Genomic DNA, 16,607 nt, shown 5'->3' on the forward strand with positions numbered 1-16,607 from the left:
AACAAATTATATACAAAAAAATATATCTACAAGATTTAGAATTGACACTCTCAATAGTATCCTCAAAAAAAAATCTTAAATGTGACTAAAATTTTTCCCAAAGTACTTGATAAATTATTATCAATATATTTATAAGTACGCTTAATTATTTACCCGCGAAGCAATAATAATTCGGAAAATACTCGTGTACCAAACCAAGCTTCAGCTATCGCGCTGACAGGAAAAAATGCTTCGTTCGTAGCAAGTTCGCGCGATCAACGACAAGCTGACGAACAGATGACTTAAACGGATCTCTTTTCTGCTCTGGTTCGCGGTTTTTGTCCCGTCCAATGACACACGCATTTTTTGCTCTTTCCCCGGATCGTGCGAACCGGAGGTTTCCGTTTAACGGCCAGTCGAAGCGAGAGACACTCGGGAGAAAGAGAACTCACGAGTCATTTTTATTTGCGACCGCCCGTGGCCTTTGACCTCCGCCCCTTCTTTTCCCCTTCCTACTTGAAACAACCAAGTTCGAAAGCATCGAGAGGCTGGCCCGGGACGAGCGGCACTTCATCGTTCCCGAGCCTCGAAAAACGCAGAACGCGATACCATTGAAGGCTGAACTCTATGGGGAACTACTTGACCGTGGTTAACCTTGACCAAATCTCCCAATACTGAGTCCAGCCGTGCGAAAGAAGTTATTTTTCGGGGTTCAAACTGTGCAGCCACAGCTTTCGTTGAAAGCACAGCGTTTGGATCGATCCACGTATATTAATTTGAGCAAAGAAAGAAACATCTTTAAAGTTGGATGTCAAAATTTCTCATTTCAACTTATTATCAAAGGTACCCCATCCAATATGCAAACATTGCAATACAGGAATTACAGCAGATAACCTAATTCTCGACTGCCTAAAATATAATATTCTTCGTTATAAACACAAGCTGGGAAACTCAAAGAAAACCTCACCGATAAAGAATTATTGCAACCTGCTGGGAAAAAACGAAATTAATTTAGAAAATATAACTAAAAATCATCCTATCAACGCTGATATTAACCTCGTAGTGGATATGTAAAAGAACTACTAAATAAAAATATTCTTTCTTTAAATTAGTGTAATTTCCTCTTGAGGAATAAAAATGGACGTTCCCACGGTTCACGATACAAGCACACACTGTATGGAACGAAAGAAGCTATCAGAGATCTTCAGGCAGATACGAAAGCCATCATTTTGAAGACTGTGACGATATTTCTCGCAGTCACCAGCAGAGGGCTACGCTCTCTCACGCGTGCTCGACCAACCATTGAATGTCACAGCGTTTCTGAAAGGCTTCCTTCTCTTTTCCTTCTCTTTCCTCCTATCTTGCTCACTTCTTAGAACAGCAAGCCTCGCCACCAGAAGGTTTAAAAAATTGCATTGGAAACGAAATTAACAATGGAAGTTGAAGCATGCAATGAAACAACTCTTTCCGACTATACTTTCTAAGAGATCAAAAATATGTTTAAATTGCTGAAATTAACAATGAAGGTGGAACAAAATGGCTAACAATAGAATAAGTAGCAATCTCCAAAGTAAGTACTAAATATACCCACTTGTCCCTGACTATAGCAACTACAATTTAAAAGAAAAACAACTTTAACAAATAGATAATAGAAAATCTCATCAAACTTAAAGACTGAACGATTAAGAAAAATTGTTCCAAGGGTCATACATACGAAGCTCCTTCGTTTCTTCGAATACTTCCTCTCCAGCAACGTAATGGCGCAGTGCAATAAACAACAACGAGAATCTCCCAGTGGAAAATTCTGAGTCACGTAATGCCGGAGAAAAGTAGTGTGAGGATGACGGACCGTTTCCGCGTCGACACGTTTTTAGAACTATCATCCGCCGGTGCACCAACACGTTCGGCCTGTTTGCGGATTGGCGTACTATGTTTGCGCCGCGCAAATATCGGCTCGATGCTCGGCGCTGTATCGACATGCACCGGTGCATCAGCGATGCACCGGTCCACGCCACTTAGACGCGAGCATCGATGCACCGACACGCTCCAGAAGAAATAATTGCGCTCGAGAGGATCCTGTGTACGTCGATACGCGTACAAGCTTTTGACTCGCCAATGAGAACCGGTCGCGAGATTCTTTTTTCCGTGCAGTTCGCCCCGAGAACCATTTAATTCCGTGGTCCCGAGATTCTGGAACAGGTGTACTAATTTAGGCTCAGTTCGCGACGAGAGTAAGAGGGAATTCGAGGAGTTTGATAAGTGTCGCTCTGGTACGCTGGGTCCCCGTCGTGATGTTTGCAATTACGAAACACCTTCGACGATTCGAATTTGTAATCCGGACTAATTCGCCGACAAAGTCCCTTCAGAGGATCGCCCATGAATTACTTTATTGCGATACGATGGAAATTCTTGGCTAAACTTTCTTCCATCCTTTGAATTATTGAACGAATATAGGTCTGAACAGATCAATGTATTCCAATTTCATGTTTAATACGATGTATTCAAACACGTGAATATTATGTATTGTGTATGAAGGGCTTAGTTCTCGATTTTGAAAATTCAACGATATGTAGAATCTTTTTTTAGAGAAGACCATCGAACCCATTTGTTTCAAATTGTATTATGGTGAATCTATAATTGTAGCTGCTCTCTTCGAACTACGCGACATTTATAAATGAAGCTGAAATTTGATCTCTCTTGTCTCCCCTCGAAATAGAATTAGGCAAAATGTAATCTGATTATATTATAGCAATATTCCAACAGTGTTAAAGGAAGCACCTTGGCAAATTGCTTTCGATGTAAGAGAAATCACGGATTAATCGTTAATTCCAAGAGACAGCCAACAAATTGGAAGGGAGCAGAACGTTGAAAGGCAAACCTCACGAGCGAAAACCGGCCACGGTTTCGGGTGTCATTCGAAGCGTTTAGCCCTGTGGCCGAGGACCTCTAAAACAGATGTACCGCGGTAGGCAAAGACGGAATAAAAAGGATGGGAAAACACGATGACGAGGAACGAGGCATCGTATGGGAGGTGGACCAGGCGGTCATGGACGAAACGTGTTTTGGAATCTTGCATGGCGATCGTGGCGTCACGTTCAATTTGTTGTGCATGCTCGGCTGCTGGGATCGTTCGGAGCGCTTTCAGCGAAAGGATCGATGATGTTGATGATCGATTCGTAAACGAGCAATGTTGTGGCGTGTCGGGGAAGAAATTCGTCGCGTAAACGAAATCGTGTTAACGCTTCAATTAGATACTATTAGGATTACCAAACGTAATCTTTTAAAGATATCCTATCTTTCAAATCACAAAACAACGTCTTACTTTTCACGTATATGCAAAACTATATTCTTTTTAAAGTGATTAGGCAAACAGATCATACTATGTAAAGCAACTTGATTAAATAGAGATTCTATTGCAAATAGTTTTATATTCACGTAGACAAAAATTACGTTTTAAAGACTTTTTTATTTTATCGAATACCTATTATATTTTAAAAGCATACAAATGTTCTAAGGAAGAGTACTTTATCTACTCTTCTCATGCTTGCTTCTGACTACTTTTAATCTTGGACTATTATAACGAGATGCTGCACTCCCCATCGATTTATTTGCAACTCTCATTAAGGATATTCATTCTTTCGTTGTTGATTGTAAAATAAAGAACTGTTTGTGCATTAGTTGATAACAGTTCCACGATAATATCGAAATTACGTATAGTTGAACTAGTCGAAATTTTTTCCCCAAAAAGGGATGAGAAAATTTCCATGAATCTGAAAGTAAAATTTGTTGAAAAACTCACGTTAACTTTGGCAAAATACAGCTCCAGCTCCTTGTAAGGATCCATCTCGGGTTTACTCCTGCTCAGATGTTTGCCACTTTCATCACCACTTTCCACTATTTTCAACCGATTCACTGTTTTCGAAGCTGGCAAACTCGACGCGACACTTCCTCTCGAGCCATCGACCTGCAACCCACCGCTGTCTTGCATGGTCTCCATGTTCTACCGTCACCTTGACCTCACGCGCATTTTCTTGCGCACCTGTATCAGAAGTATTCGGTGTGAGTTGGATGCCAAATGAACGAACAAAGTAACTAAATAAGTCACAGAAAATGATTTTCAAATCAACACATTCGTTGTCACATCAGACACATGAAGATGAAATTCACGAAGAATGTTCATTTTTTTGAGTCATACATTATTACACGTAATTGTAACCAATTTAAAGTAAATATGATAAACATTTCCTTATACTTGTACAAATAGAATGATGAGATGTGGCCCTATTTCAAAAACAAGTGCAAATGCTTATTGCAATTACACGGTTGTACCAGGACAAGATAACAAGAATTACATCATCGATTCAACTTCTTCTACCAATTCTTTTTATCTTTGCTTAGAAAAGAGATACAGCTTGTTCCAGTTTCTAGAACTGTGTATATCAGATTCTATAAACAACGATTGTCGAGTCCAAACTACTGTGTTTCTATTCTAGTGGTTGTTGTATTCGTAAGAAGTTTCGATAACAATTGACGGGAAAGGGCCGATAGAGTTCTCGTTCGTTTAATTAAAAGTATTGGAATAGATTAGAGGGCGCAACGTTACAACTCTTTAATTCGAGCAACGCGGAGGCGCGCGAAGATTCTTAATCAACGAGTGATTAATGCGTTGACCAAATCGTAAGAGGCTCGATGCTCCTTCGGCGTGTATTTGCTCTTCAAAAGGGACTGTAATTAATATCGTTACCGCGGAGATACAAATTAGCGTTTGAAACGATGAAAGAACGGAACAAAAGGAAACCTGTGGGTACCTTCGGGCAAAAGGATTATAATTAGCCCTAGTGTGACTCATTGGCCGGTGTGCGCGGCTCGTATAATCCCGGCTTGTCAAACACTTGAAAAGGGTAAAATGGCCACCTGCGCTGTTATGATTGCATTTGGCTAAATTTAGCAGAAACGCTCGCGTTAGTCACTGGACCTAATTATATTTCGCAGATTAGTTCGCCCACCGAAATGCGTCCAGGCTAATCTAAAATTGCTGCTAAGCTTCGTACACGCATTTCTTCCTTCGATTATGCCGTTGGCTCCGTCAAACGCGCGACGTCAACGATTCTGTACTTTTCGATCGAGTTTTGTAACGTTTACGTTTGCAGTTACGGATTAATAATCCAATCAAGACGGTTTTACTTTCGAATGCAAGTTTTTTTTGGTAATTGAAGTTTTTAAAAAAATACATACACATCCGATATTTTTGATTATTTTACGTAACTGCAAAGCCTTCTTTCTAAACTTTAAATGGGGAGGGGGCACTTTGTAAATACTCCATAAAACATATAGAATATTTCTAGATTGTTAATTAACACTTGACTGAAATCTTGAAATTCACAAAAAGTGAACTAAAACACACTATTTTCAGATTATCCTATCTCGGAGCAAGCCTGTAATTACCCGAGGAACAACACTCTATAATCACCAGAAAACCAGCTTTCTCCATAATTCTTTAAACTTCCTTCCGACGCGTCGAAATATATATAAATTAATTTAATGAAAATTCCACCATTTCTAACAGCTTACAATAACTTTCAAATCTTTTATTCGAGCATTAGCACGCCCACGTGCGCCTAGGTGTATATTTATACACACCGGTGTCCCTGACACATCCACATTATAAATTACCGAAGAACGACTCTTCTATCTCTCGAAGTTAGTAATAAAATATTTCCACATAGAATATGAAACGCTTTATTGCTCCGGGAATGTGATTTCATAATTAAATATCGGCATCGGACACCGAACTGCTCGACCGTAAATAAACGCGAAGCGAGGAGTTTCGCGTCGTTTCGAAGTCGCTTCCCTCCGTAGACCCCGTCCAACTTTATGGTTTTAACTGTTTCTTCGGGGAACACACTCGCGCGAGAACATTGCCTCGCGAATGGGACAACGTTTTCTCAAGTTCTACGAGCATTTTAAAGTTCAACGGGCCAACAGGTTTCTATCATAGAGGCCGGATCACGATCGGGCGATCTACCGCGAGATCGTGTATCGATTGTGCCGAGTCAAGTGGGATACTTATAGGACATGATACGACTGCCGTTTCATTCAGTGAGCTCGCCAACAATAAAGTCATGCATGAGAACACGAGCTGCTCGCGAGGCGCAAACATAATATTAGAAAATCGCCGGATGTCTGATCGCGGCAACCTGTCGGCATTCAATACCGTCGGGTGATTTCACAGGTGAACAATGATGCTCACCGCCCGTGGCGATTTCAAGCTGTTTTCGCGTGAAATTCGTTCCTCGATACGCTTTCGGGCAAAAACTATATCTTATATAGTTTTCATATTTACTACTGTAAATTGAAGGAAATAAATATTTTAATATTTTTATCCGTAGACACGTCGTGAATATCGTTCTTTTAGACGAAGCTTCTTTCATTTTTTAATTGTTATGTACTTCAACTATTTGTAAATAATAAACAGCACATTTAGTATTATAAACTGAAACAAATAAATGTTTTAATATTTTTACCTTTGGACACGTTTATATATATTATATGGTGCCCTGAATATCTTATTTCAACGAAATTCTGCGAATGTAACGTTTTTTTAGAACAAGCTTTTTTCATCTTTCATAGCAATTTCAACTCAACTGTTTGTAAATAATATATTTTCTGAATCTTTGAGTAATTCTCAGAAAATCTATTATTTACAAACAGTTGAAATACATACCAATTACAAAGTTAGATCGTTTCAATTTCCAGTATTTTTACAAAATACTCATGGACTCACATATAGACTCAACTTACAGTAAGAATGATAATGTTTTGAATCATAACTATACAATAGTGCTTCGATAATTCTAGGAAATCGAGGCTACAATATCTACAATTAAGTCCTTCGTTTGCTGAGCAGAGAATTCTGAGAGTAGGCTACCTAACAGTACATTAGAATTAATTTTAACGAACCACGAGGTTAAACATATTAATCTTTATAAAATTATGTTGAATAAAACAATAAAATGATAATTGTGAAGGCTAATGAAATGGTAAAATTTAAAACTAGACAAAATGGGCTAATTGATTCACTGAATCATATAATTAGCAATCCAAAGAATTCCTCAATAATGAAAACATGAGTTTATTCTTAACGTCTCTTAAATACTCTTGGAAAGTATATCGTCTTCGAAAAGAACGATTAGTAAAAAACACTTCCTTTTAATAATATCAAGGTATTATATTAATATCAACCGTTGGAAGAAGTAGTCGGCGTTACGAGGCGAGCGTAGGAAGCGAATCGAATTATAAAATAATTTCGAACAGATAATCAGACCACCGTGATAAATGTATCACTATACTCTGCCACCGTACCGTGAAATTAATTGATCGAATTTTTAAGCGGACCTCGCCGGTGATCACAGATACTACTAATAATAATAATACTGTTAGAAAGTAGTAATTTACAAAGATAAAATGTCCGTGCGCGTTACAGAGTGAAACCCGACGGTGTCTGTAAAATTGAGATGTTGAACGCACGGAAAATACGTCTGGATAATTACAAGTCGACGCAAACGCGCGGCACGGCATCGTTGAAACCCTGTTCGTATTCGAATCAGTTTCACAAATCCGTGATTAGACGCACGTCCGCGCTGTATATCTCCCTGTCGGGCCGCGACGCCTGTTAACTAACTGTGACGGCAATATATGAGATCGATGTTTAATTAATTTTTTCACAATAATCAAAACACACGTTTAAATGCTAGCTCTCCGGTTTTATAGACCAGTTTCTCGATCGACGTTGATTTATTAGCGAGAATAAGATTAGCGTCTTAATTTCAGAGTCAACGATCCGGTGGTGCAGCGAGGTTGCCTAAATTGAATCGCCTTCTACATTTTCTTTGATCCATTTCTGACGAACGAAAATATTTTCACCGATTGTACGTCTGCAAACGGGACAGAGGGGGAAAAGAAATTTTTTGTTTGAACCAATTTTAATAGAAATTTCCTCAAAAATATTAGAAATAAGTCTAAATAAGTTGAGAAGCTGGTTGTTTAATATGGACGATCAGTGCAAAGTAAATGCCCCATTTAATAATAATGGAATTTGGACATTATGGGCTACGAACATTTGTTCAACATTTGTTTATACGATTATAACAGAATTGTTTATGATTTTTTGATTAATCAATCGCTACAACCTTTCACTTTTGTCGAGAACTAAAACAATGTAAAATAAACACAATCTTTCTAGCAAACTGTTAATAGTCAGATTAATAAAATAAATTGAAAGTGACAAAATTAGGAGCAATTATGTTACAATTTTGAGTCATAACTTTAAACATGAAATATTAAGTTTCATATATAAATATACACTTATTAATTTCTGGTATCAATATTATAGAAAAACTTTTTAATTCGTGACTTACAACCATTGACTCAAAACCATTCTTTTTTTGTAATATCATTTTTATAATTCAAGCAAAGTTTATTCACAGAAAGGGAATTTTCTTAATTAGAGCGAAAGAAGTCTCAAAGTCTGTATACTCTGATAAACAACAGTATAATCACACTTTAATTTCATAACAGTTGTATCGACTGTGTTATTAACGACTATATAAATATTAATAGCGACTCGATATATTTTAAATATCACTAAAAATATTGATATCGTTGAACAAATTAATTATCCTTTCCTGTTATGTGCTTGATCCAACTAAATCAGTAAGGTTGTCCTTCTTATCGTACTCTTTTCTTCCTCGAGTGTATTTCTGGTATTCAATAATTATTTATATGACTCAACGATAGGCTCGAATTGCAAGTGTTGCGTACGATAAGAGAGTCGTTATTCAAAATATGCGAATAACTCATTTTTGCGTGTCCTTATCGTATATGTTTCTATGCAAGTCATAGAAATTGATTTGCATTGATTTACAGAGTGTTTTATATGCTTCCAGATTAGATTCCGTTTATGTTTCCACATTACTTTAATATGTTCGTTATTATCCAAAATTATTGTTTTTTATACAGATGACAATCAACGCAAGTTTCACTTTTCTATGGGTATTTTTATGATATGGTGTACAAATGATCGTTACTGTTTTGTCTTCATTCAGTTCATTTCAATGTCGATTTTTCTGTTTTTGGTTCTTTCGATAAATCCGTCCATAGATATTAATTCACAAACAAGTTTATAAATAAAACGCGAAGGAAAATTCACGAATGAATCTATTTGTATTCGTTAATCGCGAATAAAACCCAAACTCTGTCTAAGCAGAGAATAAGAAAAATAAACTGTTGTCAGTTTTATAGATTGATGAATATAACAAGACTGCGGGTCTTCATGCAAAATCATATTTTTATTAGTAGAATTAATGAAATGGGAACTTCGTAGAAGGTTGTCTCAATCCTTAATTATTATAATTCGTATCTTGCTTTAAGTATTTCTTACATTTTTGCGTATTAAGTGCACTTTATAGTTCTTTGAGAATTAAAATTTCCCACAAATGCATGAGCATCCCCGGTCTAAATATAACTTTTGCTCAACGGTGGTGCCCATGAATCCGCGTATTAAACAACAGATTTTAACAGATCAATGATAATAATTACACGCGTATTTTAGATAGAAATGAAACGGGGATCATTGGTCATGGATCGTTTGGGGCGCCCACAATGGCGCTCGGAATCTGCAATTAACCAGCGATCGAGCTTCAGCGACAGCCACCCAAGTGTGAAGTTACGCGGGATCGGGAGTAAATTACCAGCAATAATTTCCAACCGATAAGAACGACACACGTCCCGAGCGGCGCTGCCCGTTTAATTCAATCGAACTAACTGGCCGTGTCCACCGCGGTCGGGAATGGCATTTGATCGGGGTGAGGTATCAATACCGTCGATGCATCGGTATCGAAGCTATTTACGAGGCATTCTGACACTACGCCGCGGCTCTATCGCGATCCACAAATTCCCACGTCCCACACCGCGCCGGTGACAGCCAGTTGTCGACGCGGAATTTCACCGACTGCCGTTTTCTCGCGAAACGAGAGAGGTCGATCGAGACGAGAATTGGATAGCGGTTTTTGGCAATTAACATCGCAACGGGCCATCGACGTCGCGAAACTACGCTCGCCGCTTTCCTCCCGATATCTCCGATGAAGAGATTTCGCACGTTCTACAACTTCATGCGCATCCATGGGAATTTCTGGCAGGGAATACGTACGCGCGATGAAGAACGTCCCACTTTTCTGCGGATGAACGAAATATTACCGATATTAAGGTCAATACCAGCAATCAACAATTATCAATCGAACGACGTAAACGTTTCCGGCCACTAATAAGGTTTTCGGATATGAAATCGGTTTAAAAAAAAAAAATTAATTCGATGGCCCCTTTTTTAACTTTAAATACATTCTGCTTCTACGTGCAGTGTTAAACTACGACCATGTTCGATTGAGACGAATTTTAAGTTTGAAATAGAGTCGCGTGATTTAATAAATTACTTGAGAAATAATCTTGCAGTTGTAAGTGAAGAATACGATATTTAGATAAAAAATAGTTTATTTGACAAGTCGAAAAGAAAGAATACTTCGTTTTCAGGAAAATTGACTTTGAAAATGTATATGGAAATGCATGTAATGTTATTCGAGTTATGTAAGTAGAAACAGTAATGAACAGACGCGGCACACAAATCGTATTTAATCGTATTTACAATTTTTGAAATGTCATTATCTTGAAATTGAAACATTATGAGTACAAATTTTATTCTACATTTTCAACTCATTTTACTACTTCGACGGTTGTACTATAAATAACAGAACATCCTGTATAATAGATTGGCATCGTAAAGAAACACGATCAGGAAGATACCTTAACTACTAATTAAATCATCTTACATAACACAACTATAATTTGTGCTGCAAATGACTGTTTTGACTGTTGCGAACGTATTAACATAGTATAAAATCTGAATAAATATTCACAATTAAATTTACCAATGATGTAACACGGCAACATCGTCACGAGAATAATAGATTACTAATCAATATCAGTTTGAATTTGAATGTTGCATCATTGGGAAATTTAATTATGAATATTCGTTTAGAATTTCAACAGTCGTTGAAACCACAGGTAATATAGTAATACAATTTATTAATAAAAAATAAAATATATAAAATTTCTACGCTTTATTCGTCAACTGTTTAGTAATGGCACCATTGTTGGATGTATGCGACTGTAGCTTCTTTGTTTGTGTGAAATATAATCCATAACATTTACGAATTTAATATTTCTCATAGAAAGCCAAAGCATTGTACACGATATTACGTGCATAATAAATTTACGTTCCATACTAAAAAATTAAATAAAATTCTATCTGTGTTCAGTTTAGCTCCTTACCATACGTCGAGTATTGTATTTACGAATGGCGGCGTATACGTAACAAGCAACCAGGATACCGAGTATCGGCTGTGAAATTTGTCGCTTTCATTTCAAGGGTACAGGAAAAAATGCAAGAAAATACTGCCTCCCCTTCGGATGGAAAATATTACCGCAAGATGTAACTTTGCTCGCGATACCTCTATCGAAGCTATTTAAATAGGTGGTACGGGCGTTCATTGCTGACCTATCGCCAGCCACAAATTCCCACGTCCTACGCCGACATTGTCACGCGGACGTCGACAGTAATTTCGCTCGCGATTCGTGGGAGCGTGCAGAGCGAGCGAACAACGAGGGGCGTGAAAATTTCCTCGACGAGAGATCGCTGGTTCGTGGCTCGTTAACCCTTTGTCGACGTACATTTTGGCGCACGAACCTTTCGGGTGCCACGCGAAGCCAACAATTTTTCGTACAATAATTTATACCGCTATCGTTGACACGACTGTTTGAACGATAATTGTAAAATACGTGGGCTCGTTGCACAACCTGCCTTACGAGTCAGCCGTATTGAATAGTATATATTACGGCGTTGCGATATAAACCAGTGATGAATCGACACCGTCGAGCTATCGATACGTTTAATCGTTACTCGCATCGAAAGAAAGTATCGACACCTACTCGATATCCAAGCAACGAACGAATCTCGTAATGACTTACGATGCATTTATTCCTAAATATTTTTGAAAAACATTATCTGAGAAAAACAAACTCTGAAAACAATAATTACAGAAAAATACAAATCACCTTATTGCCTTAAAAATGCTCTTCATTTTGTTACATACGTGACTGTACTCTCCATAATAAATAGTGTCTAGCATTTTGATTTTTGCCTCTAACTGTCTTTAACACACGCGTAAATATTCAAAGTCGTTTTTCTCGAAAACGAAACCTCGTTCCAAAAAATTTTATTCTACATTTCCAATTATTTTTTTTTGCATAAAACATAATGCCAGTCGAGCAACCTGTTTTTCGGCGTGAAATCCCTCGAACGCCAAAAACGTTCGCGATGCACGCGCGTTAATAAGTGGATTACGCGGCTCTGGACGAATAAATTTATCGTTTCGATGCAAATATGTTCGTTCCGCGGAACCGAATGCGGGAAGTCGTTCGCGTTCGATGGTTCGAGACAGCGTTTTCACGATTCTGACGCGACGACATTACATCGAGAGCCGTCTTTCTCGAGCGGCGCGACGCGCTAAAAGGTATTCGTATCGCGGTTGGCGTTAAATCAACCACTCTATTGCGCGTTACCGTGCAGAAATAATGCGATGCGCGGCCAATATCCAGCTTTTACTGTTTCGGATATCTTGACAATTATGCTTCGACTGTATTATTTATCGATAACGTCCACCGCCAGCCGTGCATTAATTTCATTAAAATATACGTTCGATGTTCACTGGCTCTGGGACTTATGTAAATCAATAACATTCAAACGAGCTGTATTTAAAATTATTTTTTAAATTTTATTCCGCGTCGAATCTGTTATTTACTCGCCGTGCACATGCTCGTACAATAATATTCCATGGTAATAGTTTATCGATACTTCTTGCGGTACACTCAGCTATGATAATCGCAATCGTCGAATTTTAAGACGTAAACATGTAAACACTCGTCCACGTTTCTTCGTCGCCCAGCACAGCGACGTAATGTTTTAGAAGTGCTCATTATGTTAAAGAAACTTCCTGTAACGGAATCGATAATAACATCCGCGACGGATGGACACGTGGATACGTGCTCTCTATTATTAGCATTACAACGCGAGACGCGTAAAGGAGCGCGCGCCATTTTTCGCTGGCGCGATTACTCCGGTGACTCGGGTGACTTCAACGCCTGGGTAGACGGTATACATGCTCGCGAGCTCCGTTCTTTCTAATTCTTAATGACTTCTGAACTTTTCTAGAACAAGATTAACTAATGTAGGCTCCCTATTGCTACGATGTGCCTTATTTAATTTAATTTAGTAAAAGATTTCTCGTTTTCGAACGCGGAATTTCTTGATCCTATTCTTAATAACGGTACTTTTTTGTTCGTTTTCAAACATTATCGATCCTGTTAGAGTTACCTTCAAATATACCTAGATTACTTAAAAAGATTTGTCTTAAATTGTATATTTTTGGATAAACAATTAAATAGAAAACGATTGTGGTGTTCTATAATAAATAAATAAACCACGCAGGTAATTTTCGAGAAAGCTAACTGCTGGGGAAGAAAGAACAGTTGTTATTTGCTTTCTTTCCATCAGCCATACGCGTACAAACGTTTCTAAATACTCGTTGGCACACGCAGTAATCTATCTTGCATCTAAAGCAGTAAATGATTTCTTCCAAAATTTGTTGAGAATCGAGCCTCATTTGTATACTCTAATGTTTTCAGTTCACATTCGTTTGTGAAAGTGTACTTTAATGTTTTCAGTTCACATTCGCTGGCGAAAATGTACTTTCACTGTTCGTCGTCGGCGAATACTGTTTAGTTTGAATATTCATTCGCGAACATACCTGCATATTCAGTATAGCAACTTCCAGGTAATAAATTCAATATTACGGCACGTGTCAATTAAAATAGTTAAGACCTACGAACTGTGTGTAAATTGTTGATTGGAACCATTTAACGATATAATACAGGAAGATCGTAAACATTCCAGGTTTAATGCGGTATGTATGAATAAATACAAACATGTAAACTCTTAATATCTGATCTAAATCAAACTGCCGCGTACAGAAAGTAATAGTCTGGGTTGGTCTGGCTGTGAAACACAATTATAATGAGGTGTTTGTGCAAAAAGAATGCCACTTTGTGTTCGTCAAATAATTATAACTCAATAACATGTTTGGATTAGTAAAACCGTACTGTGGCAAGTGCATTTCTACCTTCGTTTTATATGAAATGTACTTTATGTTTGACGTTGATGGCTGTCCTAGTTTCATGCAAACAGAATCTAACACAGACCATTGCATACAAAAGGTAATGGTCGGTACAGAAAAGAATAAATATATCTATAAACTTACTATTGAAAATGTACTTTCAATGCTCGTCGATAATTGATGTTTGATTTGGTTTGAATAGGTCGTATTATAGAAAAATAAATACGTTTTTCATAATAACAGTTCGTGAACTCAAAACATTAAAAATTGCTATAAAAGGGGCGTGGAAATACTAATATTTAATTAACAATGTAATTTTATTAACATTAACAAGTTTTCTCACGTTGACGACAGAAAAGATTTTTCGCATATCTGACCCAATTATACTGTAAATGACCAGAATTTCTCGATATACCTAAATGTTTCTTGCAAAATAAAATACTAAACATTCAAGTGTATATTCTCGCGTGGACAATTTCGTAGCAGAGATTGGCATCCGGAATAAAAAAAAAAATGGTAAGCCGCGTATCTCCGACGAAATTCCGGAGTGTTCCAAGGATTGCGCGGGAGTGCAGGGATTTTATTCGTTTCTCGATACACGGACAAAGGCGAAATATTGTCGTCGGTGGCTGTTTATCGGCGAGAGCTATGCAAACGTTAATGACGACGTTGGAAAAATGTCTGCCCACCGCGTCGAAACCGGATCATAATGCAGCATAGAAAGGGTCCTCCGCAGCGGCGAATACGTTGCCGTGTGTGCCGTGGAACTGCGGCGCGGTTTCTTATCGGTCGGATTTACGATTTCGATTAGCACGTACCCGGTGTGCCCGCCTTCCTGGTGGCGTGGAGGCACTAAAAACAATTATCGCCGATATATTCGCCGGGTACTGGCAGCGCGGACGAGCGAAAACGACGAGGAAGACACCGTTCGTCTCGTTTCAGGCCGGTTTCAGCCTCACTCGGAGCCCACCTTCTGTGCGACGCATTGTGTGCAGTTTATCTTTGCGGCGAACGGCCCGGAGGAGGCCACCAGGAAAGACCGATGAGTTACGTAAGGTTAATTGTGGTCGTTCGGGTTGGCAGGACGCTCTCCTCAGCTCGGAACCTGCGAGATGCGTGTATCGCGTGCGTGCATCGATACCGATCGTTATCACGGGACCTTGGCTCGCGAGGACGTCCATATTTTACGCAACGTGTCGCGTGACAGCTTCGAATCGTCCTTCCGTTAGCCTATCTGTTTCCCGTCCCCGCGAAACTCTGCAAATCGCGATGACGAAGCTTGTGACGCAAGAACGTCACGATCGAACGGATCGAAAGATCACGTGCTCGAAATAATTAGGGAAACGACTACTTAAACAACCATTAGCGTTCTATGTTATTCAAGTGCTATTCTTTCGAACCGTTTGGTTTTACGAAAGAAAATCCATCAAAAGACAATCTACAAAGTGTACTAACTAGACAGTCTACTAAACCTTTCAACTAGGGAAACGCTTATTTAAATAACTATTAGATATTCAGTTGTTTTTCTTTTGAATCGTTTGATTTTACGAAAGAAAATCCAGCAAAAGACAATCTACAAAACGTTTTCTTTAACACCTCAGTTTTCAGACCAAACCTCTCAAATTGTCTTAGTCCATGGATCAGCCAGACTCGTCGCTTTAATGTTATTTAATATGTGCTCTGTTAATAGGTCGAACTACGGTCTTGTACGTTCACGACATCTTCAATCATACCAATTTTAGTGTTAACACAAATCACTAGCAAGTTGAGTCTAATGAAAACTAGCTACGCGACAATTTCGTGGATTGTGTTTCTCATTTGGGATTGTTAGACCTGACGCGACAAGATGAGTACCGCTTTGCAAGGTAAAATATTTTCTGCATTTTTCGACACACATAACGAGGTTCATGTTACGGTGCAATGCAAATTGTTTTACACTTCAAATATGGAGAAGATTACTGGTTACGATCTATCGCCAGAATAATTCTGAGCAAGTTATTATATCCAGACTCGTTGTAGTAAAGTATTTACTTATGTTTGAACAAACATGATAATATAACGCATCAACTAGCAATTTTTAATATGAAAAGATTAATGAACTTATTGTGTTAGTCGTATTTACACTTCTCGTAAAGATCCAACAAATGCTTAAACGTGATTTTTTATGTAAATGTGCATAATCCATATATGTATAGTGTCCTAGAAACATTTATAGTTACAATATATTTATAACTTATCTGTTGTCCTAAGGTAAACAATCCCCTGAACCTTCGACCCTATTTGATCAGATAATCGATACTGTTGCAAATATAAATAAGTATAATTGTGTTTTTACACAAATTTTCT

General features: G+C 38.2%; 1 protein-coding gene across 4 annotated transcripts in view; it reads right to left on the minus strand.

The window, feature by feature from the left end:
* Positions 1-16,607, minus strand: part of LOC122400368 (rho GTPase-activating protein 7) — a 476,120-nt gene that overhangs the window by 427,907 nt on the left and 31,606 nt on the right. For all 4 annotated transcript variants that reach the window (XM_043401799.1, XM_043401800.1, XM_043401798.1 and 1 more), the window contains exon 2: positions 3,779-4,018. In XM_043401799.1, the coding sequence (XP_043257734.1) occupies positions 3,779-3,976 (198 nt within the window). In that variant the 5' untranslated portion in view covers positions 3,977-4,018. The remainder of the gene's footprint in view (positions 1-3,778; positions 4,019-16,607) is intronic.

This window comes from Colletes gigas, unplaced genomic scaffold, assembly GCF_013123115.1.
Source record: "Colletes gigas isolate AHSC1104 unplaced genomic scaffold, ASM1312311v1 Colletes_gigas_Sc00017, whole genome shotgun sequence".
Lineage (NCBI taxonomy): Eukaryota > Metazoa > Arthropoda > Insecta > Hymenoptera > Colletidae > Colletes > Colletes gigas.